This window comes from Odontesthes bonariensis, chromosome 3 (assembly GCF_027942865.1).
Source record: "Odontesthes bonariensis isolate fOdoBon6 chromosome 3, fOdoBon6.hap1, whole genome shotgun sequence".
Classification (NCBI taxonomy): domain Eukaryota; kingdom Metazoa; phylum Chordata; class Actinopteri; order Atheriniformes; family Atherinopsidae; genus Odontesthes; species Odontesthes bonariensis.
The window spans coordinates 26687500-26713400 of NC_134508.1; the positions used below are offsets into that span (position 1 = coordinate 26687500).

The 25901-nt window shown below is 41.6% G+C and overlaps 2 protein-coding genes across 5 annotated transcripts; one reads left to right on the forward strand and one right to left on the reverse strand.

Moving 5' to 3' along the window:
• The first annotated feature begins 466 nt into the window (after positions 1 to 466).
• On the forward strand, positions 467 to 17400 carry LOC142377334 (uncharacterized). 2 transcript variants are annotated; one of them, XM_075461326.1, is made up of 18 exons: positions 467 to 691; positions 2268 to 2441; positions 2546 to 2666; positions 2775 to 2986; positions 3307 to 3402; positions 3843 to 4008; positions 4224 to 4295; positions 5342 to 5457; positions 7623 to 7700; positions 7943 to 8053; positions 8277 to 8375; positions 9817 to 10044; positions 14198 to 14310; positions 14536 to 14677; positions 15356 to 15492; positions 16338 to 16455; positions 16944 to 17005; positions 17097 to 17400. In XM_075461326.1, exons 1-18 carry the CDS (start codon positions 638 to 640, stop codon positions 17317 to 17319), a joined length of 2322 nt encoding a protein of 773 aa, XP_075317441.1. In that variant the 5' UTR covers positions 467 to 637; the 3' UTR covers positions 17320 to 17400. The 2 variants fall into 2 exon arrangements, 1 of the variants encoding a protein (XP_075317441.1); XR_012769504.1 differs by lacking the exons at positions 16338 to 16455; positions 16944 to 17005; positions 17097 to 17400 and adding an exon at positions 14798 to 14987 and having other exon boundaries at positions 15356 to 15444.
• On the reverse strand, positions 15123 to 25679 carry LOC142377335 (alpha-1,3-galactosyltransferase 2-like). Of its 3 annotated transcripts, none has more exons than XM_075461329.1 (6): positions 25316 to 25679; positions 23617 to 23706; positions 23379 to 23468; positions 22348 to 22428; positions 20696 to 20833; positions 15123 to 19872 (listed from the first exon to the last, which is right to left on the reverse strand). In XM_075461329.1, the coding sequence occupies exons 2-6, from the start codon at positions 23619 to 23621 to the stop codon at positions 19188 to 19190; spliced, it is 999 nt and encodes a 332-aa protein (XP_075317444.1). In that variant the 5' UTR covers positions 23622 to 23706; positions 25316 to 25679; the 3' UTR covers positions 15123 to 19187. The 3 variants fall into 3 exon arrangements, with proteins under 3 accessions (XP_075317444.1, XP_075317443.1, XP_075317442.1); XM_075461328.1 differs by having other exon boundaries at positions 23379 to 23471; XM_075461327.1 differs by lacking the exons at positions 23617 to 23706; positions 25316 to 25679 and having other exon boundaries at positions 23379 to 23610.
• Between the last annotated feature and the right edge of the window lie 222 nt (positions 25680 to 25901).

Here is a 25901-nt window from a genome sequence, read left to right on the forward strand (position 1 = left end):
TTAAACAAGTAACATTTCTCTTTTTTTAAAATATTTTAAAAAATATTTAAATATTAAAAAAAAATAATAATAAAAAATAAAAATTCCCCGTTCGCCGCGGAGGTACTGCAGGGGGTACGCGGCGCAGGGAATTATTTTTTTATTTTTATTTTTTTACGTGTACGCGTACCCCCTGCAGTACCTCCGCGTACCCCCGGTTGGGAAGTTAACGGTTCTGCATGACGCCTTTAGGGACCGGCGGACATACCAAAATTACAGAACGCGATCGTTTTCACAACAAGAAATAAACTCCCACCACCTCTATCGTGAATTTTTTTTAAATTTCTTTTTTCATTTTCCGGGTCATCCCTCTATTATCACCCTACATAACGTTTAAGCTTTCCGGCTGGTTCCGACGCGACACTTTCCCGTGCCTGTTTTTCTTATTCCCCAGTTCAGCGGGAGGGAAGTGAACGCTCCTGTTCGCCTGTAAACGGTTGGACGAGGCGGAGAAAGAAACGGCCGATACGTGCGTTTACTGCACCGTGTTCCGAAACGGGGCTCGTAAGCAGTGTGAAATGTTTTTTTTATTTATTTTTTTTTTTAGTCGGGTTTTATTTTGGACTCTTTTCGTACAAAAATGTAGGTCTCAGTGTGAATGATCGCGACCGAAAAGTTGTTTCTCCGCACAGCCCAGATGGATCAAGCAGAGGTACCGAACACATTGTTGTTTATCTCAACAGCTAGAAGGCTAGCCAGCTAAAACTTAAGCCAAAACCTGCGACTTTAAATCCGTCCGATGTGATAAGACACCAACTTATTCCAGTTCCACTAGTTGTTTCCATGTGGTTGCTCCTTCAGTTGAAGATGTTGGAGAGATCTTGTAAATCACTGAATGCACATTTGCCTGCGACAGTCAACCCAAACCAGAACTTTAGAATAAAACTGCATTTTTCATCTCAGCCAGTTAGTGTTTTTGTAACGTGCATACAGTGTGAAGTTTTTCTGTTTTTGTCGTTCAGCTATTCCAGATTTTACTCAACCGAGAGGAAGCAATTCAACAGGACCAGCTGTCTGTCTCCACAGAAAGAAACAGCTGCTCTCCTTAAATGTGCAAACAACACAGCCAATACAAGATTCAGTTATGTCAATCCAGAGCTGAGAAGGGCATTCACAAAACTGCAAAAGCCTCACATGAAACATAGATAAAGTGCACAACAGACGGTGAATACACATGCACATTAGATAACATCTAACAGGTATTGTTGATGAGTTTACTTTAGATTTTAAAAAGGTTATACTGAAATAATGGGCCCAAAGTCAAACTCACTCTGCAGCAAAAGGGAAATGGTAGAAAATTAGCGATTGGTGACACAAAGTTGAGCATTTCAGTGATTTGCAGCTAGTTTGATCACATGAATTAATGGCGAAGGACACTGCAGAACTAGAACTCTATAAATGGGGTCATAAATAAAATGGGCCTCCTCTTCTGCACACAAAAACTGACAGGAAGCAACTACGAAGCATTGTCTCTTTGATCTTGTTGGTAAGCGTTGTGAGGTCGAGAAAAGACGGTAGGAAACATTTGCGGTGTCTCACTTGGAGAAGACCACATCAGAAAAAGTATGATACGATAGAATGAACTCATTATCGAAGTTGGTCATCAAAAAAGAGAAAGAAAATGCCATCAAAGTAAAAGATCACAGATTGCTCACCTATGCTGCTGACACACATCCTCCTGTCCACGTGTCTGTTTGCAGAAATTAATGCCAGTTAGTATATAGAAACAGAGATTATGATCTCCGCATGTCTGCTGATTTGAATCAAACTTTTGGGTATTTTAAAGAGAAAAGAAGAGGAAGACAACACCTTATAAAGAGAGAAGCAGTCAGTTTTGAACATTGCATTTTCACTGCAAAGGAGGATTTAGTCTGGTAAATTTGGACATGCTTTATAGTGTAAAATGGTTTCAATAGTTGAAGAGGCGCTGACTTTTGTTGCATTGGGATTCTTATTTTGGGCTTGTATTTTTCATATAATAAATCAAAACAGTTAGTTTTTCATTTATATAAGAATAAATACCTCGCTGTTCACCTTAGGAGCAATGCAGTTACAATATAGTGATACAGATTTTGGTTACCTAAACATCAAGCTGGGCATTATAAAGCAGTGTTTATCCTACGACGATGCAAAAAGTAAGAGACAGTAAAGCCTTTCCAAGCATGAAAAGGGGAACTCGTCACAGTTACCATGACCGCACATCACCTCCCGCACATTGTCACTTTCAGGTGCTGGAGCAGATCGCCACGTGGTTAAGAGAAGAGGGACTTGCTCCTGACACCTCCACGGAGGCTCAGCTGTGTTTGCTATGGCGTTCCCTCCAGCACACAAGAAGCCGCCTGAGCAGTGTGACAAAGGATCTGGAGAGGCACCGCTCGCAGCACCTTGCAGAAATGGCAGAGGTACAGCGAGGTTATCACTCGATTTGATGAAAATGTCAGGAATTTTCACAGGGAAGAAAAAAATATGAAAAGGTGTCTATGATAAGAATCTTTCTGCCCGTTAGGTGCGCAAGTCTTTGGAGCAGATCCGAATCTTTACGGAGCACAAAGACGTGTTGGCTCAGGAGATACAAGACGAGAACGACAAGCTCAGGGAGCAGCTTAGGCGCATCGTATCGCTTCAAGGTTGGAAAGTTTTTAACCTGCGTATCATCTATAGGTTTGAATGGTCCAACCACAACGATTCCCTACTGGTACTAAGAAACTCTTCCTTTTCCTTCTTTGTTCTGAAAGATGCCCAGATAAGTGAGGTGGCTAAAATGCTGTACCAGCAGGGCCTCACAGAGTTGATTCACAGCAGCCCCAGCGAGCAGGTGGCTTACCTCCTGGTAGAGAGGGCTTCCTTGCTTGAGTCGACTGAAGACCCTGACAAGCCGACGGGCGATGGAGACCCAGAAAGCCTTTTAGGGACGGAAGCACAAGCATCGGACACCAGTGTATGCCAGGTTAGAGGAGGGAAAACCCTAAGTAGGGTTTTCTCCTTTTCTCAGTCAGCATTTCAATTTTGGAATTTTTTTATTGACGATTATTGGACCGACGTGGGTCCAGTTTTGTAAGGCCTCCATAAATAAAGCTTAATTTAGCTTGGGAGAGAAATGTTGCTCCGTTATTATCGGGGAAAACCTGGCCTCTGTTGCCATTTTCACATTGTCTTCTTCTTTTGTTTCCCTTTTTGTAAAATTTCTGCTATTTTTTAATTCACTTTGCTTTGGACAACATAATGATCTTATGCTCTGTGGTGCCCCTCTCCAATGTAATTCCACAGTCTAACCACAAGAGGGCCCCACGCCATTTGCAGAGTGCATGGAAGAAACTATGGGGACTCCACAAGACTTCACAGAGCAGACAAACGTTTATTCCTGTATGTATGTATGCAATGGTAGCACATCCCTTAAATACTAACCAAACACCCAAACTGCTCTCAGGTCAGTTGGAACTGATGCTGTGTCTAATCTGTGTATGAAGTGTAAATATAAATGTTTTTTGCATGTCATACGTTTTGCATGTCATCTGTTCAGCAGTCTTCAGCTGCATCAGATTAACCGCAACCTCTTTTTTTTTTGTTCCAGTGTTTTTAATCTCAGTTACCAGTACAAAGTAGGGACCTTTGCATGGCAGAAGAATTTCAAGCTACTACACCACTGATGCATCTTCTTCCAGTGCGCTTCTCAAGGTGTCCTCTCTGGTCTTGCATGTATTTCTGAACATTGTTGCTCATAATCCTTCTGTGTTCATTCGTGAGCAGTTCAGTCGCTTTCGTAATGTTTCGCTTTGTGAACTGTTGTGCTCATCTCCTTGTAGGCCGAGGCCAGACCTTTGACTGGCCACGGGGGCAGCTTGCAGAAAGAGTGTTCCCGTTTGGAGAGGGATCTGGAAGAGGGCTCCCGAAGGTTGGCCATGGCCCACAACGAGATCCGGCATTTGACTGATGAGCTAGAGTCTGCTCATTTGACCCGAAGGGCGTACGGTGAGGGATATTCACCAGAAACTGCCATTCTATAAGCAATAGAATCTAGCAACCATTTCTGCTAGAATAAAAAACTGTCAGCACTATCATTTTAACTGATGTGTTGAAGTTGTTTGTCCATCATAGAATTTCCAGTTTTTGCATAGGTCTGCATAGGTCTAATAAAAACAACAGGCAGAGTTATCTTGAAGTGTGATCTTTCTGGTATCTTTCAGAGCCCGAGCTGCAGTCGGCACAGGAGGAAGTGGTGCAGCTCAGACAGGAGGTAGAAAAACTGAAGCGATATGGTGAGAAACTCAATTTGAATTTGAAAAACGCTCTTTGATGTCTACCCGATTTCCTTCCGCATCTGAAGCTTCAAATGTGCGGAGAACAATAATGCCTTGTGTACACCAAGAGCGACCTACGCTAACTGAGCGCCGGAAATCATTATTTCTCTATGGAGGGTGAGCAAACTGAGCGACCAGAGCGGATTCCAGCGATTAAACTCAAGCTAATATTATGGTAATGAGCTATGACGCGGTTCGGCGAAAACCAATGACAATCCACAGATTGTAGGGGCGGAAACAGACGTGTAAACTTTGGTTCCTAGTTCCTACGTCCTTTAAACATGGCTACTGAAAAATTAATCGCCGCGGTGTCCGCCCACCAGATATTGTACAACCCCACAACATATCCAACATATCCCCCCTATCCAAACAATAGTCGTTTAATCCTGAGAACGTTGCAATTGCCGTGTCGAGTGCTTCAATACAATAGTGTAGTAACCCCACGCATACCTTTCTCACTGCAATTAAGTTTTATTTCGGATTTATTTCGGATTTTATTTCGAATTTAGTTTCTTTTTCACAGCTGCCTCTGCTATTCCTGCTCTTCTCAGGTGTACCTAATGTAGTTTTACATAATTTGTAACGTGATGTATATCTTGTATAACAAATTGTAAATAACAACACGTTTATTCGTGTCGCTGCCCTCTCTTTCCTCCTTTGTTCTTTTTCGCGGGGGTGCTGCACAGCCTTTAAAAATTTAACATTGTAAATGTGACGTCACGAGCGAACAAAGCTACCAAAGCAAATTCTCAAGCGAAGCTTCTGCAGCGACCTCCGCTACTAGGCAGCGTAGGTCGCCCTTGGTGTACACGCAGCATAAGTGTCCGTGTTGTTTCTCATCAATTCTAGAGAAGGCCCTTTAGATATTTTTTAAAAAAGTGTGAAAGTTGAACTACCTGAAATTAATCTGTGTTTTGCTGGTAGGAATGCCTGTCAACAGTGACATAAATGAACATGTATTCTTTATGATTTTATAATCCCGTGATTTTACTTGTTTCCATAAGAAATGGCAGAGCTGCGGAAGGCCAAAGAGCTGAATGATCGTCTGGACCTCGAGATTAGAGCTCTGAGGACCAGGGTCCGCTCACTGGATGCTGAGAAAAGCTCTCTGCAGCAGACGGTAAGATAGATGCAGACCCAACTTATTGAGGAAAAAGGAAAGATATACAATGATCATTCTTTATTTTTCACGTCATTTGCAGCAGACTTGAGGTAATAGAAATGAATTACTAGCGTTCCACACCCAGACCACAAACATCACAGCTGCTTTTGCTTTTTACTTTGTTGGCCCATGTTAAAAATGGCTGGGCAAGAGCTGTATGATACAAAGCAGGCTGACGGTTTCACCATCCTTCCCCCTCAAAAAAATGCATTATTAAGTACCCTCACTTCTCAAATGAAATGTGTCTTGCCATTGTAAAGTAATATTTTTTAATAGTTACTGTCCATAACTGCACAGACTTCTGAGCATTGACTTGCTGAAAGGTCTGCGGTGCGGGGTGCATAGCCACCTCTGCACATACAGGACTACCAAGAAGAACAAAAAACCGTTGCTCTCGTTAACCACAATGTTAAACCTAGCAGATGGAAGAGATCTAAATTAAGACATGACAACAACAGTGGGTTAGAGGCGATGCATTTGTCTTGGTTGTGCTAAGAAGTTAGTGAAAGGATTTCCTGGTTCAATACAAGGTGGTGGATCATTTGAATGTGCAGCTTGCTCACACAATGAGCATGAAAATCACGCAGATTACAATTTTCTTATGCTCTTAGGCCACAAGCCCATTTTTTTTCAGACATTAGAAAGTAAACATGAGCAACTGCAGAAAAGTTTTTAGAATGAGGAAGTCTTTGTAAATAACTGATTTGCTGATTTAGCGTGAGAAGAGTACAGCGTTCCACACTCAACTGTTTGACTGCTATAAGTACATCATCCAGGTACTTGGAGTGTATTGCATGTAGCCTTACTTGTCAATGTGCGTGCACATTAGAGCATGGCAACCCGACCGAAGCCCGACGGGCCGGGCCGGACTCGGACAAAAAATTAGAATGTCTTGTCGGACTCGGGTTGGGCTCGAAAGCAAGCAGACATCGTGAAAATTATAAACAGCCAGAGGACAGGTTTCAGTTCATTGCAAACGTCAGTTTTTGTGATAAACATAAATAATTGAATATGCATAAATGAAAATGTTGGTAGGCTATTCGTGCCTCATGCCGTGCAGCATGCATCTGTGTGCATCTGTGGTCTGTGCATGCTCGGTGCGCACGCACGCATATCTTTTTTTTTCTCTCTGTATTGAGTTTAATGGGTGTTTATTCTGGTCGAAGAGTGCTTGTGCATTTGTTATGGTGCACCGCCATTAATGTGTATGTTTTATAATGGATTATGGTGGATAATGGTGCGCCGTCTTGCGTTGGTCACTGGTCTCGGGCTTCCGGCGGGCTGGGACACAAATATTTTAATTAATCTCGGGCTCGGGTCGGATCTAAACAGCAAGTGTAAGTTTGGAAGTTTTAGCATTTGAGCTTAGACTGTTAAAAAGATGGACAAAGTCCTTCCGCTGTTGGATTTGAAGTCAGCCTCAAAGTGCCTTAAACTTCAATATCACTAACCGTTAGGTGCTGCCTCAAAAAACTTCTCAAGACTTCTAAAAGGTAAAGAGAAGAGACCATAATGGATTCCTGCGGTCCACAGAGACGACTGGAATCCAGACTCAGAAACATGCATTTGCAGAGAACTCAAATAAATGCGGTGTTTTTACAAGTGATTTAAAAAAAAAAAAAAACGTGTAACAATTGAGGATGGGGGGCTGGATGTTAACTCGTCATGACAAGCTCTGACTGCCTTGTAAAAAAAGACGTTTGTATTATGTGTCCCTATACAAACGTTTGAGTTGGGTCTTTTGTAAAAAACTGTGGAAGAAAAAGAGGCAGCGGGGGTAAATCAATTACACCTCAACAACAGATGTTCCTTCCACTCCGTCTGTTAAAGCTCTAGTGTGTTCGGGTTAGTGACATCGAGCTACCAGCTGAGTAGCCCCTGCCTTACCCACCTATTCAAAGTTGTTGGAACCAACCACATGCAGAAAAAAAAGTTGCAAAAGCCCCTCTGTAGAGACATGGGCAGCAAAGAGGAGGGACCCATATCATCTGTAGATGATACTATTCTTGTAAGGCTGTAAGAAACATGTCGTCGGGCATTTCATTTTCACAAGTAGATCATCAGTAGATAAAGTAACAGTCGGTTGTAGCTGCACACCACTTTACATGTTTGTTTTTTTCCAGGTAGCGTCTCTGCAGGTGGAGGTTGAGAGGGTGGAGTCTGGGGAGGGAGTGATGGACCACGCCACGAAGGTGGCTGGAGTAAGTCTCCCTATTTATACATACAGGGATGTAGCTCTTGTTTTCAGAGCTTACAGCGCTGTCTGTTCAAAATCAGGTCGCAAGTTAAACTTTGGTGAACAGCTGGTGGACTAAAAGTGCATTTTAGGATTAGGATATCGGATGGCTCAACATTTAATGTCTCATTATTTAGTATCTCGGGTAGAGACACAGGTGCATTTTATATGCTGCATATGATTGTATGTGTTTTATGATCTCCTCAGGTTGAATCCCTGCAGAAGAAGATCGAGCAGTTGGAGTCAGCCCTGCAGGAGCAGCAGCAGAGACTCCTCAATGCACAGCTTCAAGCTAACCAGGCTAATGAGTTTGCCAAAGTAATTCACACAACGTAGATAACTGGACTTCATGTCCCGTATTGAAATAAATCTGTCCATCTTACAATCTTTTAGCTCAGAGGATAATCCATCGCACTATCAGACGACTCATTAGAAAGACTTTCTTGTGCAAAGGTTTCTTGTGACACACCGTAGGGGGTGCGTGTTGAATCACACATCACCCGGATTTTTTTTCCGTCTTTTTTTGTTTTTGCTCCTCCAGACTCAAACAGCAGAGCTGGCACAGAGCAATGAAATCGGCATAAATTTGCAGAAGAAATTAACTGCCCAGATGCTGCACCTTATGGAGACGCAGGAAACCGTAAGTAAAGGCAAAACGGGTACACAGAAGGAGGAGGGCAAAGTTTTGCCAGTTATGATGAAATGTTCACTTGATACAGTGTCGATATAGTAAAACAAAGAAACATGATAGCTTGATTATCTTTAGCTTTATATTTATTTGATTATCTCTGAACTCAGTCTGCCATTGAAAGTAAAATAAATCCCTGGTTTAAATACTCTGTTCTGTAGGATTTAGGGAATTATTATTACTCAGAATTTTATCAGCATGTAGGAACTTTAACGACTTGGGGCAGGTTGCATAAAGCTGTGTGTACACACAAAGACACATGTGCCGACGCTATCTTTTCGTTATATATCTACAGTTGTGGGTACGTTTGACTCGTACACGAACCAGATTTTGTTGCCATTTGCACATCAACACATCGTTTGCGCCACAACTTAATAGGAGCGACAATGAAAGCAACAGTGAGGACGAAGCCCAGTTTTATTGAATATAAAACATCGAAACTCCTCAGTGAAGCAGAGAAAAATGATTTGGTTTCATTTGGTAATCTCAGTTCTGTAATCACAAACAGAACAGAAACAGCCGAATTTAAAGGACAACAAAGGAACCTGTAGAAGTGAAAAAGAAACGGTCGGGATGTAAACCAACGAAAATCAATCAATCAGTCAGCTTTCACATCACATCCGAGCTACGGTGGAGGACAAACAAAGCCTGTTCAGTATATAATCTGTGTGAAGATAATCAGGAGACAGACACGATTGTACAGATGCATCATGGTATGTTTACGGTTTTATTACACAGCCCTTTAAATAGTCTCCCTAAAGAGGTCTTCCACAGTACATGACACACAGCCGCAGTTTTTTAAAGCACCCACATTCACCGTAGATGACAGTATGTTGTGAAAATTGACGAAGAGAGACAGAATCAGAAGGAAAAAAAGCCGCTATCGTAACGGGCAATCTCAGGGAAACTGAGAGTTTATGTTAAATTATGTGACCTTCTTTTCTATTTCAGCTCATTTCGGGTTACGTTGCTATAAAAACGCGCGTACGCGTCGTAATTTCACTGCGCATTTTTCCTTTAGAAATACCAGTTTGTGCGCGGGGAGAGGCGTGCGCAGGGTTGTTTCACATCGGGCCTGAGACGTCAGTGTGAGACTGAGACGTTCAGGTTTTGTTAGGCGCTTGATGTGGTGCCGATTTTGCTGTGTGGAATGTGTCAAACTTCCTAATGAGATTCTCAACTGTGCCAACTGTGAAACATGAAATTGTTCTGCCCTCGCACTGATGAACGTCAACTGTTGGCGCTTTTGCAAATGACGGACACCCACTGGAAACCTTGCTTTCCGCAGCGTTAACAAATGTGAAATCCTCCCGTCAAAACGTGACAAATCATTGTGAGTTTTTTCCGTGACAGACATTTGGAAACTTCAATGGTTTGTGTAACTGTTGCCAAGGTTGAATCCCTGCAGAAGGAGGTGGAGCGGCTGGAGTCGGCCCTGCAGCAGCAGCAGCAGCAGCAGCAGCAGCAGCAGAAGCAGCAGCAGCAGCAGAAGCAGCAGCAGCAGCAGAAGCAGCAGCAGCAGCAGCAGCAGCAGCAGCAGCAGCAGCAGCAGCAGCAGCAGCAGCAGCAGCAGCAGCAGCAGCAGCAGCTTGGCACCGTGCAAGTTTGGGACTCAACTAAAGTAAGTCCAACTGTGAATATCCCTGAACATATTGTTAGAAGCTTATGCCTGTCCTCAACTCTAAAGTGTGAGTAGTATCAAATATCCCTGTTTTTAAACAGAAATTTTTTTCCCCATTTAACTTCTTGTCATTAAAGGGGAACTGCGGTATTTTCAACATTAAGCCTCTTTTCTGAGTCGTCTGCAATGTTTTAGAACCCCCCTCACCGCTTTTTTGATGTTTACTGCTGTCTCCGGTATTTGCCTAATTTTGATTCTTCTCAACCTGCTTCAGAATGGCAAGTCATATGCATGTCTTAAAAGGTCCGTAAAAGCACCATAAACGTCCGTTTTCAAAATCATCAACTCCCCGGAGTGGTTACTGGTGTGCACTGGTAATCCATATCAAATTTTGTTGCGAAAAGTTGCTTCTGTCGTGTTTTATTTGGCAGCTCGTTCATGCTCGCACTATTTTCTTAGCGGTGGCGGAGTAATATCAACGAACATCCAGTACAAAATGTCAATGTCACAGTGGTCTGTGGATGTCTGGGCATCTTCCAGGCCATTTACTGCAATCATCACTCTCTAATCAATCAAGCCTTTCATTACAGGACAACACAGTCTCCCCTTTTCCGTCTCTTCTTCTCTCTGCCTCTCTTCTGATCTCCTCTCAGCTACCCACCCTCATACATAACATAGTAGTATCAGTGTGACCTCTTCTGGCACTCTGCACATGTATGTTTGGCACGGCCCTTGTACTGGAACATCCACAAATAAGATTCAGCAGTGAACACTGTAGCCCACGGTGAGCTTTTAGATATGTTGTAGATTTTCTTAAATATATTTTGTGCAAAATTAGTAGTAGATACATTTAGCCAGTATTTAAGCCAAGCTACCTGCCCTCAAGTCACCCCTTTCACACTGCGACCCGCTACCTTAGCGGGTCCAAATTGCACCTTCGACCCGTGTCGAGCAATGTGAACCCTTGGCGTTGTTGGTGACCCGTGTCGCCTGAAGCCGAGTTCAGGGGGCGTTGCCTATGGCAAGCCTAAAGTGCCATATTGCGCATCTAAGTATCACGTTAAGATAGAAATTCACCCGCTAAAAGCGCCCGTTTCCCCGAAATTTCGCCGTTAATTTCGCCGTTTTTTTCGCCGTCTTTCACCAACAAGCGCCGCTTTTTACGTCCGCAATGATGGTTCCGTCTAGGTAACGACGCACGTAAGGAACGCGCGTGTTGACCTGACAATACGCACGTTCAAGACGTGCGTTTTCCTAATATGATAATAATGTCCTTCCTTCTTTTCCGACAGCCAATGCATTTGAAGTGGTTGCGGCCAATCGCTGATCAAGGCAGCCAGACCAAGATAGTTCAGCAGAGATCTGCTTTGTGGAAAACTCTGCACAGATCTCTGTGTGGCAATGTTGCCAAAGTTCACTGCATTGTCGTTTCACAAAGCTTTAATTTTAGGAATACAACTCCTACACATGCACTTCGCTGTTATTTTGAATCCATTTCCATGCATTTGTTCGTGTAAAAGTGTTTCCCATTGACATACATTGGCACAGTGGTTACACTGACTGCTTAGCATGCAAATCTCTTGCGTCAGTGCAGGTTCGAATCCCGCAGTGACAATATCAAGTTTTCCCCTCATACTCTCTCTTGTCTCTAACCAAGCCCGTTTCTTAAGTTTGTTTTTCTGTAGGCTATCCCTTGGCCGAAGGCCAGCGACCATGTTTCAACATGCCTCTTAAAATCGCACCTTCGAATCCCGTGTGAACTCTTGCTTACATGAGTTATGTTATCTGTAATCAATCTGGAGCAGTGGCTCCATACATTTCAATTATGCACCCCCCCATCAAATTAAGCTGTATCTAGTTTTTATGTGGTATTGGACAAAAATGATTTCTTTTTCATATCCATCTGTTCCTGTTAACGGGCCTAACTATTCTATAAGGAGTAGCCACACTGAACTTACCATTATCCAGGAGATGTTCCAGCTTGACTATTATGTTTTATTCAGCTTCAAATTAATTCAATGCCCATCAGAAAACATGTAAAATTACCAATGACTAAACTAACAATATAGCCTGTGTTTCTGTGTACATGTAGTTCTTAATGCTGAAGGAACTGAACCAGAAAAAAAAAATGTATTTATATTTACAATATTAACAGTCGTTCTCACTCCCTCCGCCCCACCTTCTGAGCTGCATGTAGAACAGCACTCATGTACACTACATGTACACAGAAACTAAAGCTAAATTAAAGCTTTGTGAAACGACAATGCAGTGAACTTTGGCAACATTGCCACACAGAGATCTGTGCAGAGTTTTCCACAAAGCAGATCTCTGCTGAACTATCTTGGTCTGGCTGCCTTGATCAGCGATTGGCCGCAACCACTTCAAATGCATTGGCTGTCGGAAAAGAAGGAAGGACATTATTATCATATTAGGAAAACGCACGTCTTGAACGCGCGTATTGTCAGGTCAACACGCGCGTTCCTTACGTGCGTCTGTCCACGACGCGCGTCTTGCGGAACCATCATTGCGGACGTAAAAAGCGGCGCTTGTTGGTGAAAGACGGCGAAAAAAACGGCGAAATTTCGGGGAAACAGGCACTTTTAGCGGGTGAATTTCTATCTTAACGTGATACTTAGATGCGCAATATGGTACTTTAGGCTTGCCACAGTTGCCTAGTGGCAGAGCGTCACAAGAAACACATAAAATGCTGGGCGTGTACGTAGGCACAAGCCATGCGTCGGGGTGTGGATGGTTACAACGTGGGATGCCGCCGAAGAACATATGCGGAGAATACAAGAGCACTATAGTCCCCGAAATGTGGCGGTAAATAACGTCCTCTGCTCGGAGGCTGAGGAGCTCGCGGACCTCCTTGTCTCCCCAGTTGGCCATCTTCAAAAATGTCTCGAACTTGATGTAGGCTAAAACAGAGTGAAACTTGTCCTCACCTGTCGCTGTTGTTCTGAATCAGCTGTCCATTCTGTCTTTTAAACTCCTCACGCCACGCCACGCCCACGTCCGACCCGCGTCGATTGCGTTCACACCAAACTCGGCTCGGCAAAAAGACTAGGGTCCGACGCGGGTCGAAAGGCGAGTCGAGTTGACGCGACAGCCCGGGTCGGCAGTGTGAACGCAACAGGGGACACGCTAAATTCGCGGATTAAACGCGGGTTATTCGGCAGTGTGAAAGGGGCTAAGCCCCTCAGACATGTAGCATGACCTGAGCTGCAAGTTTGAAACAGACAGAAATAAAGATATAAGCCACTTTGGGGTTGTTTTATCTCTCTTTGCTCTTTATTTGTTAATTTCCTCTTTGGTTGTCAGAAAAGTTTCCCAATCTGATTACAATCCACACTCTATCAACTATACCATGAAGCAACTGTCAATTTGTCCAGGGGCACAAATTGTGGTATTTGTTTTTTAATCTTTCCTGCAACATTTTGACCATTTTTCTTCTTCCCACAACTATTAGACAAAATAAACCCAAAACAAATGATATTTACTTGTATTCTAACACCTACAAATAAAGATGGACACTATATTAGCTGTTCACTGTCCATGTTTAATTGCTTTTTTTTCAGTAGACCTGCAGAAAAGTTGCCTTTAGAGAGTCGCGAGTGGGTGAAGTAGTAGAAACTCGTGATCTTTATCTGGATGGTTCAAGTCAAAACAATCCCTCAGCTACTTTGTTTTCAGCTTGTGCATAGTTACCATGACGACATGAGCAACCTCATAGCTAATTTCAGCTCTAACAAAAAAAACAAACTCTAAAAGGTTCAAAAGTAGGTTCAAAGCTACAGAACTTCCTCTGAGAAAGGTTGTGATTATGTATGGGTTTTTCCTAGGCTGTGTACGTGAATAAAGGCTAAATCACAGTGTGCTGAAAGCACCCACACAGAACTGGAAGACTCCTGTGTTACACAGGTTCAGACACAGCTGGGCAAAAACAACACAATACCTGAGGTAATTCCTCACAAATTGCCAGCGCTTTGTCCCGTCACATATCAACAATCGGATTTATCAGCACCTCATCGCAGTTTTCCATATGTTCAGTCCAAAGACGAAATATGTGCCAGAGTGAGTATGTTCAACATTGTGTAAAACTCTCGAAACAGCTTCTTTCTCTCTCTGGTGATGATTTCTTATTTGGATTTAGGAGTGTCCCGACTGTCAGCAGGCGATGAAGACTAAGCTGCTCACTCAAGATGATTGGGAAACCCTTAAGAAGGAGATCTGCGAAACCCTCAAATGCCTTGACAAAGAGCGAGGGTAACAGACGCAATGTGCTACACCCACTCAACTCAACATTTGAACTAGTAAACAGAGTTATTCTTTAAAGTTTGACGAACAAAGAATTTTCCTCTGAAACCTTGCTCATCACATGAAGAAATAGAAGTGTTTCCTCATTGTGAAATACCAAAGACTGTGACACTGAAATCAGATTTCTATATCAATAGCTTGTAATTAATCCAGGGTGCATCCATCTGCTTACAGTAAATACCACAACATGAAGGAAAGACATAAGGAGAAACTGTCTCGAGCCAAACAGAGATTTGATGATGAAACTACATGGCGTGATGAGAGGATAAAAAGTCTGGAGCGAGAATTGTCCTTGTGTTCCCACTCATTAGCAAAGGTGACTGCCGGTTTGTCCCTCTTTCCATTCAAGAAATGATTGGATGTTTGAGGTGGGGAAATGAATTTCAGTATTTCAGCTTGTGGTTTCTTTCTTATTTATTTCTTATGTGTCTTCTAGATAACAAAAGGCTGCTTTGGTTTCTTTGAATGCACTTGGTGGACTCGTGTAGGACTGTTTTTCTCGACCTTACTCTGCCTCTCTTGTAACTACAGTTGAACTGTCTGCAGTTTTTTTTATTTTCACACGTGCAAGACAGCAGGAAGCAATCTCTGACAGAGAAATAAGTTTAACGTGTCTGGGCTCAAAGGTACAGTGATGTGTAAGGTAGAGAAACAGTTTGACTGAGATCTGTGGCTCAGTCGTCGTCCCGTCTCCCCCCCCCCCCCCACCCCCCTCACACCCCCCCACCCCCCTCCCCCCTCCCCCCTCCCTCCAACCCCCCTCCCCTCCGGAAAGACACTGAGCCGCACATCGGCCTTGACACGCTAACCCATGTGTGAGTGTAGAGAAAAAGCACTGCATATTTAGAGTGCTATACAGTATACAATGAGAAGCATGAATGAGCCTTTGGGCAAATGAGAAACACGTTGTAAAGTGTCTGGTTAAACCTGATTAAGGTGAGACGCATACGGAAATCTGTGGATTGTAAATGAGCTGAATTCTGATTATTTTCAGGAGAGAGAGCTGGTTGTACGCATAACTGAGGAAAATGAAAAACTGCTTTCTGAGAGGAGGAAACTGTTGCAACGGCTCAATGAGGAAGAGCACAACAAGAACGACAGCAATCTAACAGCTTCTTTGTCTAAATGCAGGTACCGTGCTATGTTCAAAGGAAGTATATCACCACTTTGTATCTAGTGGTGATATACACCAACCAGCCATAACATTATGACCACCTGCCTAATGTAGACTAAAGCCCCATACACACACGTCGCTGCTATTTACTCGCTACTCGCTCACTCGCCTACTCGCCACTCGCTTGGGTGCTTTTGCTGACTTGGTGTGTAGAAGTTGGGTGGCCACTGTTTGGAGAACACCGGGGGAACGTCACCTGTCAATAATCTGTATTCTGCATTTTAATTGGCTACTCGCTTTTACTCGCTTTACTCGCGTCGCTCGAAGTTGAAATATGTTCATCTCGGAATCCGCCCACATCGCATCGCTTGTACTCGCTTGTACTCTCCTCGCCTCGCGTGAACACATAGACATTCTATTGACTTCACTCGCTGAGCGAGTCAATAGCAGCGACGTGTGTGTATGGGGCTTAATGCTCTCCTCATCCTGCCAAAAGAGTTGGCAGTTGTGGGGTGGTTCTTCAGTGTTGCCATACTGTATGGCTGGGGGGGGATCCATGAAGGTTTTCCCGGCAGGACAATGGATCAAGATGAGAAGTGTCGCTCACTTTATCAGTCAGTGGTTCTAATGTTATGGCTGATCGGTGTATGACGGGCGGAAGAAACAAAAATTAAATGAAGCTGTTAAAACTTGATTGGTGTGATTTAAAAAAAAAAAAAAAGCCATCTGATCATGTGATTTGTCAGGAACGCAGCGACATGGTTGGGAGTAACAAACACGAGATGGTTCACACGCATTGTCAGTGCCTCCTTTTTTGTTGCTACACCTCATACAGCTTCTGCTTCCCTATTTTCATCTCAAGGATGGATTTTTTAGAGACGGAAAACAGGAGATTGGGGAACAAGATATTGCACATGTCCAAACAGATATCCATCCTGGAGCGCAGCTTACAGAACATGCAATCGCAACACTTTGCTGAGGTAACGGTCACAGTTAAATCTGCTTTATCTTTAGAGTCATAGATAGATAGTTCTGACGGGCCATTGCTTACTCTGCTCTCATTATTTTTGTCATGCTTCAGTTTTGCCACAATGCCACGAATATGAAGCCAGTGGTAGCACTTATGAGGCTTTATTGCTGTAAATACAACAGAAAACAAACTGTAGGAGGGTTCACCGGGATTCCCAGTGTATTACCACAGGAAAAGGGACCATTGTTTGAAATCGGCAGATAGAAAATACAGTAAATTAAAGAGCTAAACAAATCTTGATGTTTTGTAGCTGTTAATATTTCTCCTATATTTAACAATAATGCATCCAGTATTTGCTGAGATATTGCACCATACACCAAGTCTTCAAACACCCTCCTAAACACATGGCAGTTTTAGATCTAAGCTGTCACATTTGTTCAACAGCCCAACAGAAAAAGTCGATCATTTATCAACCAGATTTTGGTTTTGTTTAACTAGGAACTACAGAAAATGTCAAATCACCTGCAGATCTCTACGCCTCTCCCTGTGCACACCTCCAGGTAAGGCTGATCCAGATTCAGAACCCGCTCAAAATGCACTTGTGTGGTGAATAAGAACACCATCAAACATCTGTGTACTTTGTTTCTCTAGGGTGACATCTTCGGAGCTGGCAGACATTCAGGATTTACAGGACAATACACATGACAGTCACACCAAGCAGACAGATGTTACTTCTCACACTCACTGTTGCACATCTGGAGCCTTGTGGCGAACGGCAGAGCTTAGCTACCTGAACCTGACCTCCCCGCGGAGCCTCTCAGACTACTCAGCTCCTCAGTCTGCTCTCAGCAGCTCTGAAAGTTTGCCCTCCTGAACATTTCTGTTTGCAGTTTGATATATTGTACAGAAACTATTCTATTTTGTAATTCAAATGAATAAATAAAAGATGATTTAACTGATTGTCTACTCCTTTAAACAAAAAAACAATATCAACCACTTGAATTAAAGATAAATAAGCAAAAGGCTCACACATTCATCCGGCGCTTACAGAGAGAACTAGCTCTGGGTTTACATGTCGGTTAACCAACTTTGAAATAAAGACGACCTACATCTGTTGCAGAAAACCAAAGGTTCAACGACTGCATGGTGGTTTTGACCTAATTTAAAGAGGGGTGCAGCTATGTTTGGAGCTGCCAGCATTACCAGGATGAATCTTTACTTGTTTTAACAGAATTGTGCGTATTCTAATTATTACCAGAATTTGAAAGTGAAAAACAATGACACAAGGCTTTGGTTTGGATATTTTACCTTTGAGCCCAGGCACGTTACCTTTGCAAAGACTAACTTATTTTATAAGTTAGTCTTTGCAAAGGTAATAGAAATGTTCAGTTTACAACCACTTCTTTCAGACAGACTGCAGACAAACAGACCTGTTGTTGCAAAGGAACGGTCAGTGCAGACACAAAAACAAGTCTCAACTGGTTATAATTACTCCATGACACATTCCACACATAAATGTGTTTAAGAGGTTCTGGTTCTATTGCTCTGCATGCACGATTTAAAGGATGTCAGTTAAAAAACAAACAACTGTGACAAAACTCCAATGTATAAAAATAGAAAAAAGTTCAGATATCACCAAACAACACTGGAAAATCTCCTGAGTGGAACCTCAATTCAGCTCTAAACAGCACTTATAATGAAAGGGAACAACCAAATAAAATGTGTCACACTAGATATGTGAAGCAAGTAAAAAAAAGTCTCACCATCCAGGGCTTTTGCATAGCTGTTCAAAATACAAATAAAACATAGACCTGAGGATTATTCATTTCAGAAAAATTAGTTAAACCTGCCATATCTTTCTCTTTTTTACAAAATGTGATGGCTCAATTTCAAGTCCCTTTGTTTCAAATGACTGATGGTAACGAGGCAAACTGAGTCAACCTTGTATCTAAGAAACCATAGATAAAGGGACCCAGTGAACATTCTTTAAGGAAGTGACTAATTTGGCTCATTCATTTGAAAAGGCTACATTCTACAGAGTAACTCGTGTACTTTGGTACTATTTTCTGACACTGCAAGATTGTAGAGACGATAACACCGCATTAAAATGATAAAGCCTGAGAGTGTGCCTAAAAGTCCAAGTGTTAATGGCTCATGTTGCCCTCTTTGTCCATTCTTTTTTTTTCTTTTTTTCAAAAGCACAAATATGACATCCCCTTTACAACACATCCCTCTGAAAGTCATAGGTTTATGTCTTTTTGTGACTGAGACATCAGTCATTGGACACCAAGAGGTTTTCAGGTACCATTTTGGAACAAACCATCGCTTCTATATCTATGAATATAATAGAGTTAAAAGGGGAACAGATTCCTGAATGTAACCTACATCAATTCAGACAGCCATTTCAACATTTACAGATTAATTCACATCAACTTCGAGACATTGACCTATTTAGATAACTTAATAATTTAAACCAATCTTCTTTTCAGGAACTTTATTGTAGCTGTATTTAGAAAAAGTTATGTTTGCATTAACGCATAAATTTACACGTTTCACCAGAGATTTACGAATCAAAGCCCAGTCATCTGTTCCACTAAATCTGACAAGTGTTCACTAAACATTTCTGCTCATGAACTCCTGAGTGAAAAAAAGAGATTCCAGGTGACGTCAACCTCAGTAAACCACGGTGGTGAGGCAATTTATGTGCCATTAATCACAGGCGGTAGATGACTTCGAGGTACACTACGGAGTGCGCAGTTTATCGTACTGTTTCGGTGCCCACAGCAGTCGGTAGGCACGAATGTCACTTCTGGAACCAATGTTGGTGTCCCAGCAGTACTCAGGTGAAAGAACTCTGCTTGGTTTGTGCAGCCAAAAATATTTGTTTAGATGACTCTCGTCATGCCACAACGCCTCCACATTGTTTTGTTTATCCTCCATGATGTTTTTGTAGCAGGCCTCAGTCAAGGCCTTGACGCTCTTCCAGGAGCCTCCAAAGATGGCAGCATGGTAGTAAAAATCCCCAGTTTCCATGTATGCCTTGGACTTTGGGTTGCGATCATAGGTATACCACATCTTTGGAACGTGGTAGTAGTACGCATGAAGCAGGGCAACGGACTCTCCCAGAGCCTCAGAGCCAAATCTCCCGGTGAACACCTGATCAACATCAAAACAGAAGACGTGCGTGAACCGGTGGCGAATATCCGACTCAATGACATCTGATATGGTCTTCATTCGCATCATGGAAATGTCCTGCCACCTGGTGTACTTTTTCACTTCGATTACATTCAGACTTCGTTGAGGGGCGAGCTTGATGTGTGGCACCTTCTCAGGCATGTCCGTGAACACGTAGTACGACACAGGCAAGCCCAACATGAAGTGGCGCTCTGATGAGTTCAGGAAGTTCTCGAGGTAAGCCTCCGTGTACCTTTGGTAGCGATGGAAACAAAAGTGGTTTGTTGCCGTCATTTACAGGAAATAGTTGTTAGTCCAACTATACTTTAGCTTCTCAAACCAATGCCAGGTGGTAGACCAGCATGTCTTTAGGTATTTATTAAACAGACTTAGTATTAAAAGGGGAACTCTGGTATTTTCAACATTAAGCCTCTTTTCTGAGTCGTCTGCAATGTTTTAGAACCCCCCTCACCGCTTTTTTGATGTTTACTGCTGTCTCCGGTATTTGCCTAATTTTGATTCATCTCAACCTGCTTCAGAATGGCAAGTCATGTGCATGTCTTAAAAGGTCCGTAAAAGCACCATAAACGTCCGTTTTCAAAAATAATCAACTCCCCGGAGTGGTTACTGGTGTGCACTGGTAATCCATATCAAATTTCGTTGCGAAAAGTTGCTTCTGTCGTGTTTTATTTGACATTTTGTACTGGATGTTCGTTGATATTACTCCGCCACCGCTAAGAAAATAGTGCGAGCATGAACGAGCTGCCAAATAAAACACGACAGAAGCAACTTTTCGCCACAAAATTTGATATGGATTACCAGTGCACACCAGTAACCACTCCGGTGAGTTGATGATTTTGAAAACGGACGTTTATTGTGCTTTTACGGACCTTTTTGGACATGCACATGACTTGCCATTCTGAAGCAGGTTGAGATGAATCAAAATTAGGCAAATACCGGAGACAGCAGTAAACATCAAAAAAGCGGTGAGGGGGGGTTCTAAAACATTGCAGACAACTCAAAAAAGAGGCTTAATGTTGAAAATACCGCAGTTCCCCTTTAATATGAATACAAACCTTCCAACTGCAAACACAGTTAGAGCGACGGATGATCCTTCTTTTTTGTGCAATTGGTCATAGTGGTCGGGGTCAAACATTCCCTCCCAGATGATAGGAGCTTTCCAAGGTGTGCAAGTTAGCACGTCACGTCTAGACCTGAAACAAACAGAAGAAGATCTTTATAGATTAAATAGATAATACACAATATATGAGGTAATTTAAAGTTTTCTTTTTCTTCTTTATGACATGCAACATACCGACAAACATAATACAAACATCCCTAAAACCGCAGAAATCTTCCAGCATACCTAGAACAGAGTGATGCGAGCGGATTGGCTACATTGGTGCGGGTCATCAAAGGCTTTGTTATTGCAAAAGGTCCTTAGTCTCATTATGATCCCACAACAGATGCTCAATTATGTCAGCATTTTTTTTTTCTCATAAGAAAAGTGTCAATGACGTTTCTTCTCCATGCATGCATTTACCTGCCGGTTCTATGGCATGCAATGCAATTACTGCAGACTACAGTAACGATTATTTTTAAACTCTGCAAAGACACTGGATTTGCTGCTACTGAAAATAAATCCTGCTGTTTAAGCAGAGTGGTAAACATTATTTCACAAGATTTTTTAAAAATCACCCAAAAACCCGCAAGAACACCTGAATAAGAAAGGAACAACAACTTCAGACGAAGAAGACTCCAGTTGTCACAGCCACCCATCATTGACAGGAGAATAAATGTTACAGGCAAAAACAAGATTAGGTTTGTATCATAGAAAACAATTTTAAAGCTGTGTGTGTGTAGCAGGTTTAAAGCTCTAAAATGGTTTGTTTGAATAGATCAAGCTTTAAAATGTGTGTGTTTATTCTTTAGGTGGGGTTGGGGGAAGCACTTTGTGTCTCACGTCTCAGAACGGTCCCACAGAGGCAAGGCAAGGCAATTTTATTTATAGAGCACAATTTGTACACAAGGTAATTCAAAGTGCTTTACAGCTACAGAGGAGAGAACATTTTACTATCAAACACAACTGAAACTGCAGAACAGTTTATTGTGGTACTAGCAACTGAATTTTACACCATACTACTCTTCCCTCAGAGCGCTTTTTTCAAACCAAAGAACGTCCATGTTGCTCTAGATCTTTGCGCGCACAATGCCATAACTGGTTGGTAAATCTCTCCACAAGAAAAAGTTAAAGAAAAAAAAAGGCTGGGTTTCTTGAGAACAGAAGATAAATCAACAAATAAAAGTAAAAATAATTTTTGTTTTTTTCATGTAGGCATAAAATAATCAACTCTGATCTCCAGCCTTCTAGAGACGACCGGAATATTTTCATTGTTAATTCTGACACAGTTCATGACAGTAGTATTTATTGTTGCTGTGGCCCAATGAATACATTTCAAACGAAAATGAAGGTCAACATTTTTGTTTCAGCTATTTTTGTTTTTGACGTCAGTCATTTGAACCGACACAAATCTGTTAATCATTGAAGAGACTGGTGCATCCATTTCTTTTTTTCTGTGCCGTGTTTTTTGTGGCACTTAAAACACCAAACGCAGTGCAAAGAATTCGTTGTGAGGCTGCAAACATTGTGACTTTCGTTCACATTAGCATGAGAAAGACTGGTGGTGCAATCGAATGCAGCTTGCGCTTAAGGTTTAAATTATCTTACCGAAGATCAAGGCTTGCGTCAACACTGTTGTCCAAGCTTTCCAAAGAACACTTGTCCATGGGCAGGAAACCTATGAAAAATCTGACATCCAAAAAACATCTATGATTCATGACGATGATAATGTTCAGTTTTTATTGGAGCTGTCTCAGAGAGATTTAGGTGACTTTGGATAATACAGCTTGCAGTGCTGATGAACTGTGCATTATTCACCAAACATCATTTATATAAACTGGGTGAACGCATGCGATTGTGAGAAAAATCACAATTTCTTTTTATCTTGTCTTTTGTACAGTGACCTTGACTCTTCTGAAAGGCGCCTATAAATAAAATGAAATATTATCAAGTGTCAGCCTCCAAAATTATCATACAGATGAATCAAGTATAATAACATCACATTAATAAATTATATTGACATATCGTCACCTTCCTAAAATAATCGCCTAAGTCATTTGTCATCAAAGGTGTGGTCCAAAAAATGCCCAAGTCATTTATTTAATCTTAGTTTTTATGAAAAACAATAAGTGTTCTTATATGTCAAGCATCATCCTTTGATACATACTTACTGACTGAAATGATTATTTTATGCGATAATTTAACTTTTTGGGGGAGTTTTTTGTGTTTCCTGAAAAACCTGAAAAAATTACTTATGCGATTATTTTAGGAAGGTGACGATATAATATGTAAAGAAGAATGTTGCACAAGATTCTGAAATATATTGCACTGCACTCTACACAATATTCTGATAAAACGACAGAGTATCTTCAGACAGAGGTTTCTTCAACTCTGTTGCAATAAGAATCAGTACAGCAGGTCATTCCTGCCCACCACAAGAGCACAATGCTTCTTTAAACTCACTGTTCTTTTTTGTAACGGTAGATTTTTTTCACAAGAATTTAAAACTGCAACAGCAGACTATAATTCTGTGTAATCAGTAAGGTTTTATTGCAAGGCTTTTGATACAAAACTCCAACTGCCAACATGGCCTATGGCATGCATTTCCAATTTAAATCCAGGCTTATTTTGGTACTCACTGCACAGCTGGAACGATGAAGTGCACCATGCAGACAATAACTGGGAGGCAAAGGACACATTTCAAAACCCCCTTTGCCCTCTGAATGTATCTGCTGGAACAAAGCCAGCACTGTGAGTTTAAATGGTTAAAAGACTTCATTCAAAACATCTTGCAAGACCAAATATTCTTGTAAAATAGCAAAATAATATATAAATACACTTTATGTATATATGTATATAAAGTATATATCAATATACCCCATTGCTGGAAAATGGTGGTTGACTTTGGTAGAGTGCGAAGACTTGTCAGAGACAGTGGGGACACACAGCTGTACGAAATACTGGCAACTGTAAGCACAGAATAAATACATCATCAGCAGTGGTGCACAGGAACAGAGTACATTTACTTCAGTATCTGTACTTTACTTGAGTATTTGTCTTTTTGGAAACTTATGACTTTCGACTGGCGGGGGTGCAGTGTGGTTGTCGGTGTGATGTTGTGTGTGACTTTATACATGAATTGATTTGATTATTGATTTTACGCAAAGCACTTTGTGCTGCTTTTTGGTATGAAAAGTGGTATATAAATAAAGTTTGATTTGATGTACTGATATTAGAAAATGTACAATGTACTTTTGAATACTTGAGTATTTTCAAAAGTAAGTACTTCAGTACTTTAAGTTGAGTAAAATTTTGACTGAGCAACTTTTACTTGCAGCTGAGTAAGATTTTTTACCATACAAGAGCAAAACGTTTGGCACTTGTGTGGGTTGGAGATTTTTTTAAATTTTTTTTTTTTTAGGGGGGGGGGGGGGTTCGAGTCATAACAGCAAGTTTCGAGCTACGGTTCAAAGCCAAGAAAGCAACATTCTACAGACAGTAAAGGGGTGATAAACTGCCACTGGTAAAAGAAGGGAGCAAATCAAGAGCTCGAGTGAAGCAATGAAAGGAAGATCCGAGATGGCAGCGATAAACATTTAGAGGATTTAGTTTTTGCAAAATCATGAAGGGGGGTAGTAATAATTGCAGCTGGGGCACATGTTTCATTTGAACGTTTTTTTTTTTGTTATGATGTGAAAGCCTTATTTTGTTGAAGTTAACATTTCATCAAAAGAATCCTGATTACATCATAATTAAAATGGATAAATCTAATGTATTTCTTGACAATCTCAAATTTAGGGTTATTATCAATCCAGCAAATTATTAATCTAACCTCTAAGAGGCAGGAAGATACGGATACTGGTGGTGACAGCTGAGTTCATTTACTGATTCCAGAATAAAACCTGTTCTGTTATTTTTGTTGTATTTTGAATAATCAACTCGACTTTTAAAAGTTTCCCTTTTAACTACTAAATACTATTAGATTGAATTGTCTAATACAATGCAGCCACCGAGATAAGATCACTCTGACATTTAAAGGGTTCCTGCTTTTTTTCTAGTTTGTGCGAATCACTTGTAAACTCTTTGAAAAGAAATGCAATAAAATAGGCTACAGCACGCAGGTATTTCCCAACAGGTCTATACTGAAAACAGCAAGAAAACGCGACACTACCAATGCGTTGAAGTAATAAATAAGACAAACCTGTGGCTTGTGTTAGCGGGCCTATGTTGCAAATTTAAACAAATTTCAAACCTTAAGGTTTCGATAGTAGAATATGAGGAAAGTTTTACATACATACATACATACATTCGCTGAGGACCCAGTTTGTGATGAAAACATGAATTTAGTGGACACGTTTGGCATTTTGCTTTTAAAAGGTAATTGAAAACTATTCACTCTTGTGAGAAATCAGTGAGTGCAAACCCTTATCGAATAATCAGCAGGAAAAAGGTGCAGATACCCCACCGTCTTTAGGCTACTTGTTACATATGTGCCCCCTATTCATTTATACCAAAACTTTGCACATACTCCACACATTTTCCTCAATAAAAAACTGAAATAAAAACGTGACCCTACCCGTGAGATGCTGTCTGTCACCCCGTAATATCCACAACAGCTCCCAAAATATCGCGGAGATTTTGGGAAAATTCATCGAACGAGAAGAGCAGGTTGAAATCACGCAGCTTTGTTTCAGAGGTGCTTCAAGGTGAAATCAGCTGACTGAAAAGGGGAGTGTCTGCAGGGAGGAAATCCAGTGAGGAAAGTGTTGCAGACATTTTTGCAATGTCTCTGCTTTGCTCACACTTCGACATAGGTGTTGTGACAAGTTTAGAGCAGCAACTCTGTCAGTTGAAACGAAGACGTTGAAGAACCCAGCTGTCCTCCTTGCTTTGACTCAGAAGTGCTGTTGCATCGCCGGCCTGATTTCCACTTTTTGAGAATTGTGACCAAGACATTGTCCTTTAGTTTGCAATTTGCAATACCATTGCGCAAGTCGCTGCTGGACTAACTCATCATTGTGTTTCATTCCTCACTTATTCACATCAACATTTCTCAAGTGCTTCGGTTTGTAGGGGAGAGTGGGGTAAAGTGAGACATTTTTTACATTTGCTCCCCTCTAAGCGAGCTGAAATGACATATCAGTAAAATTTACACATTTCCC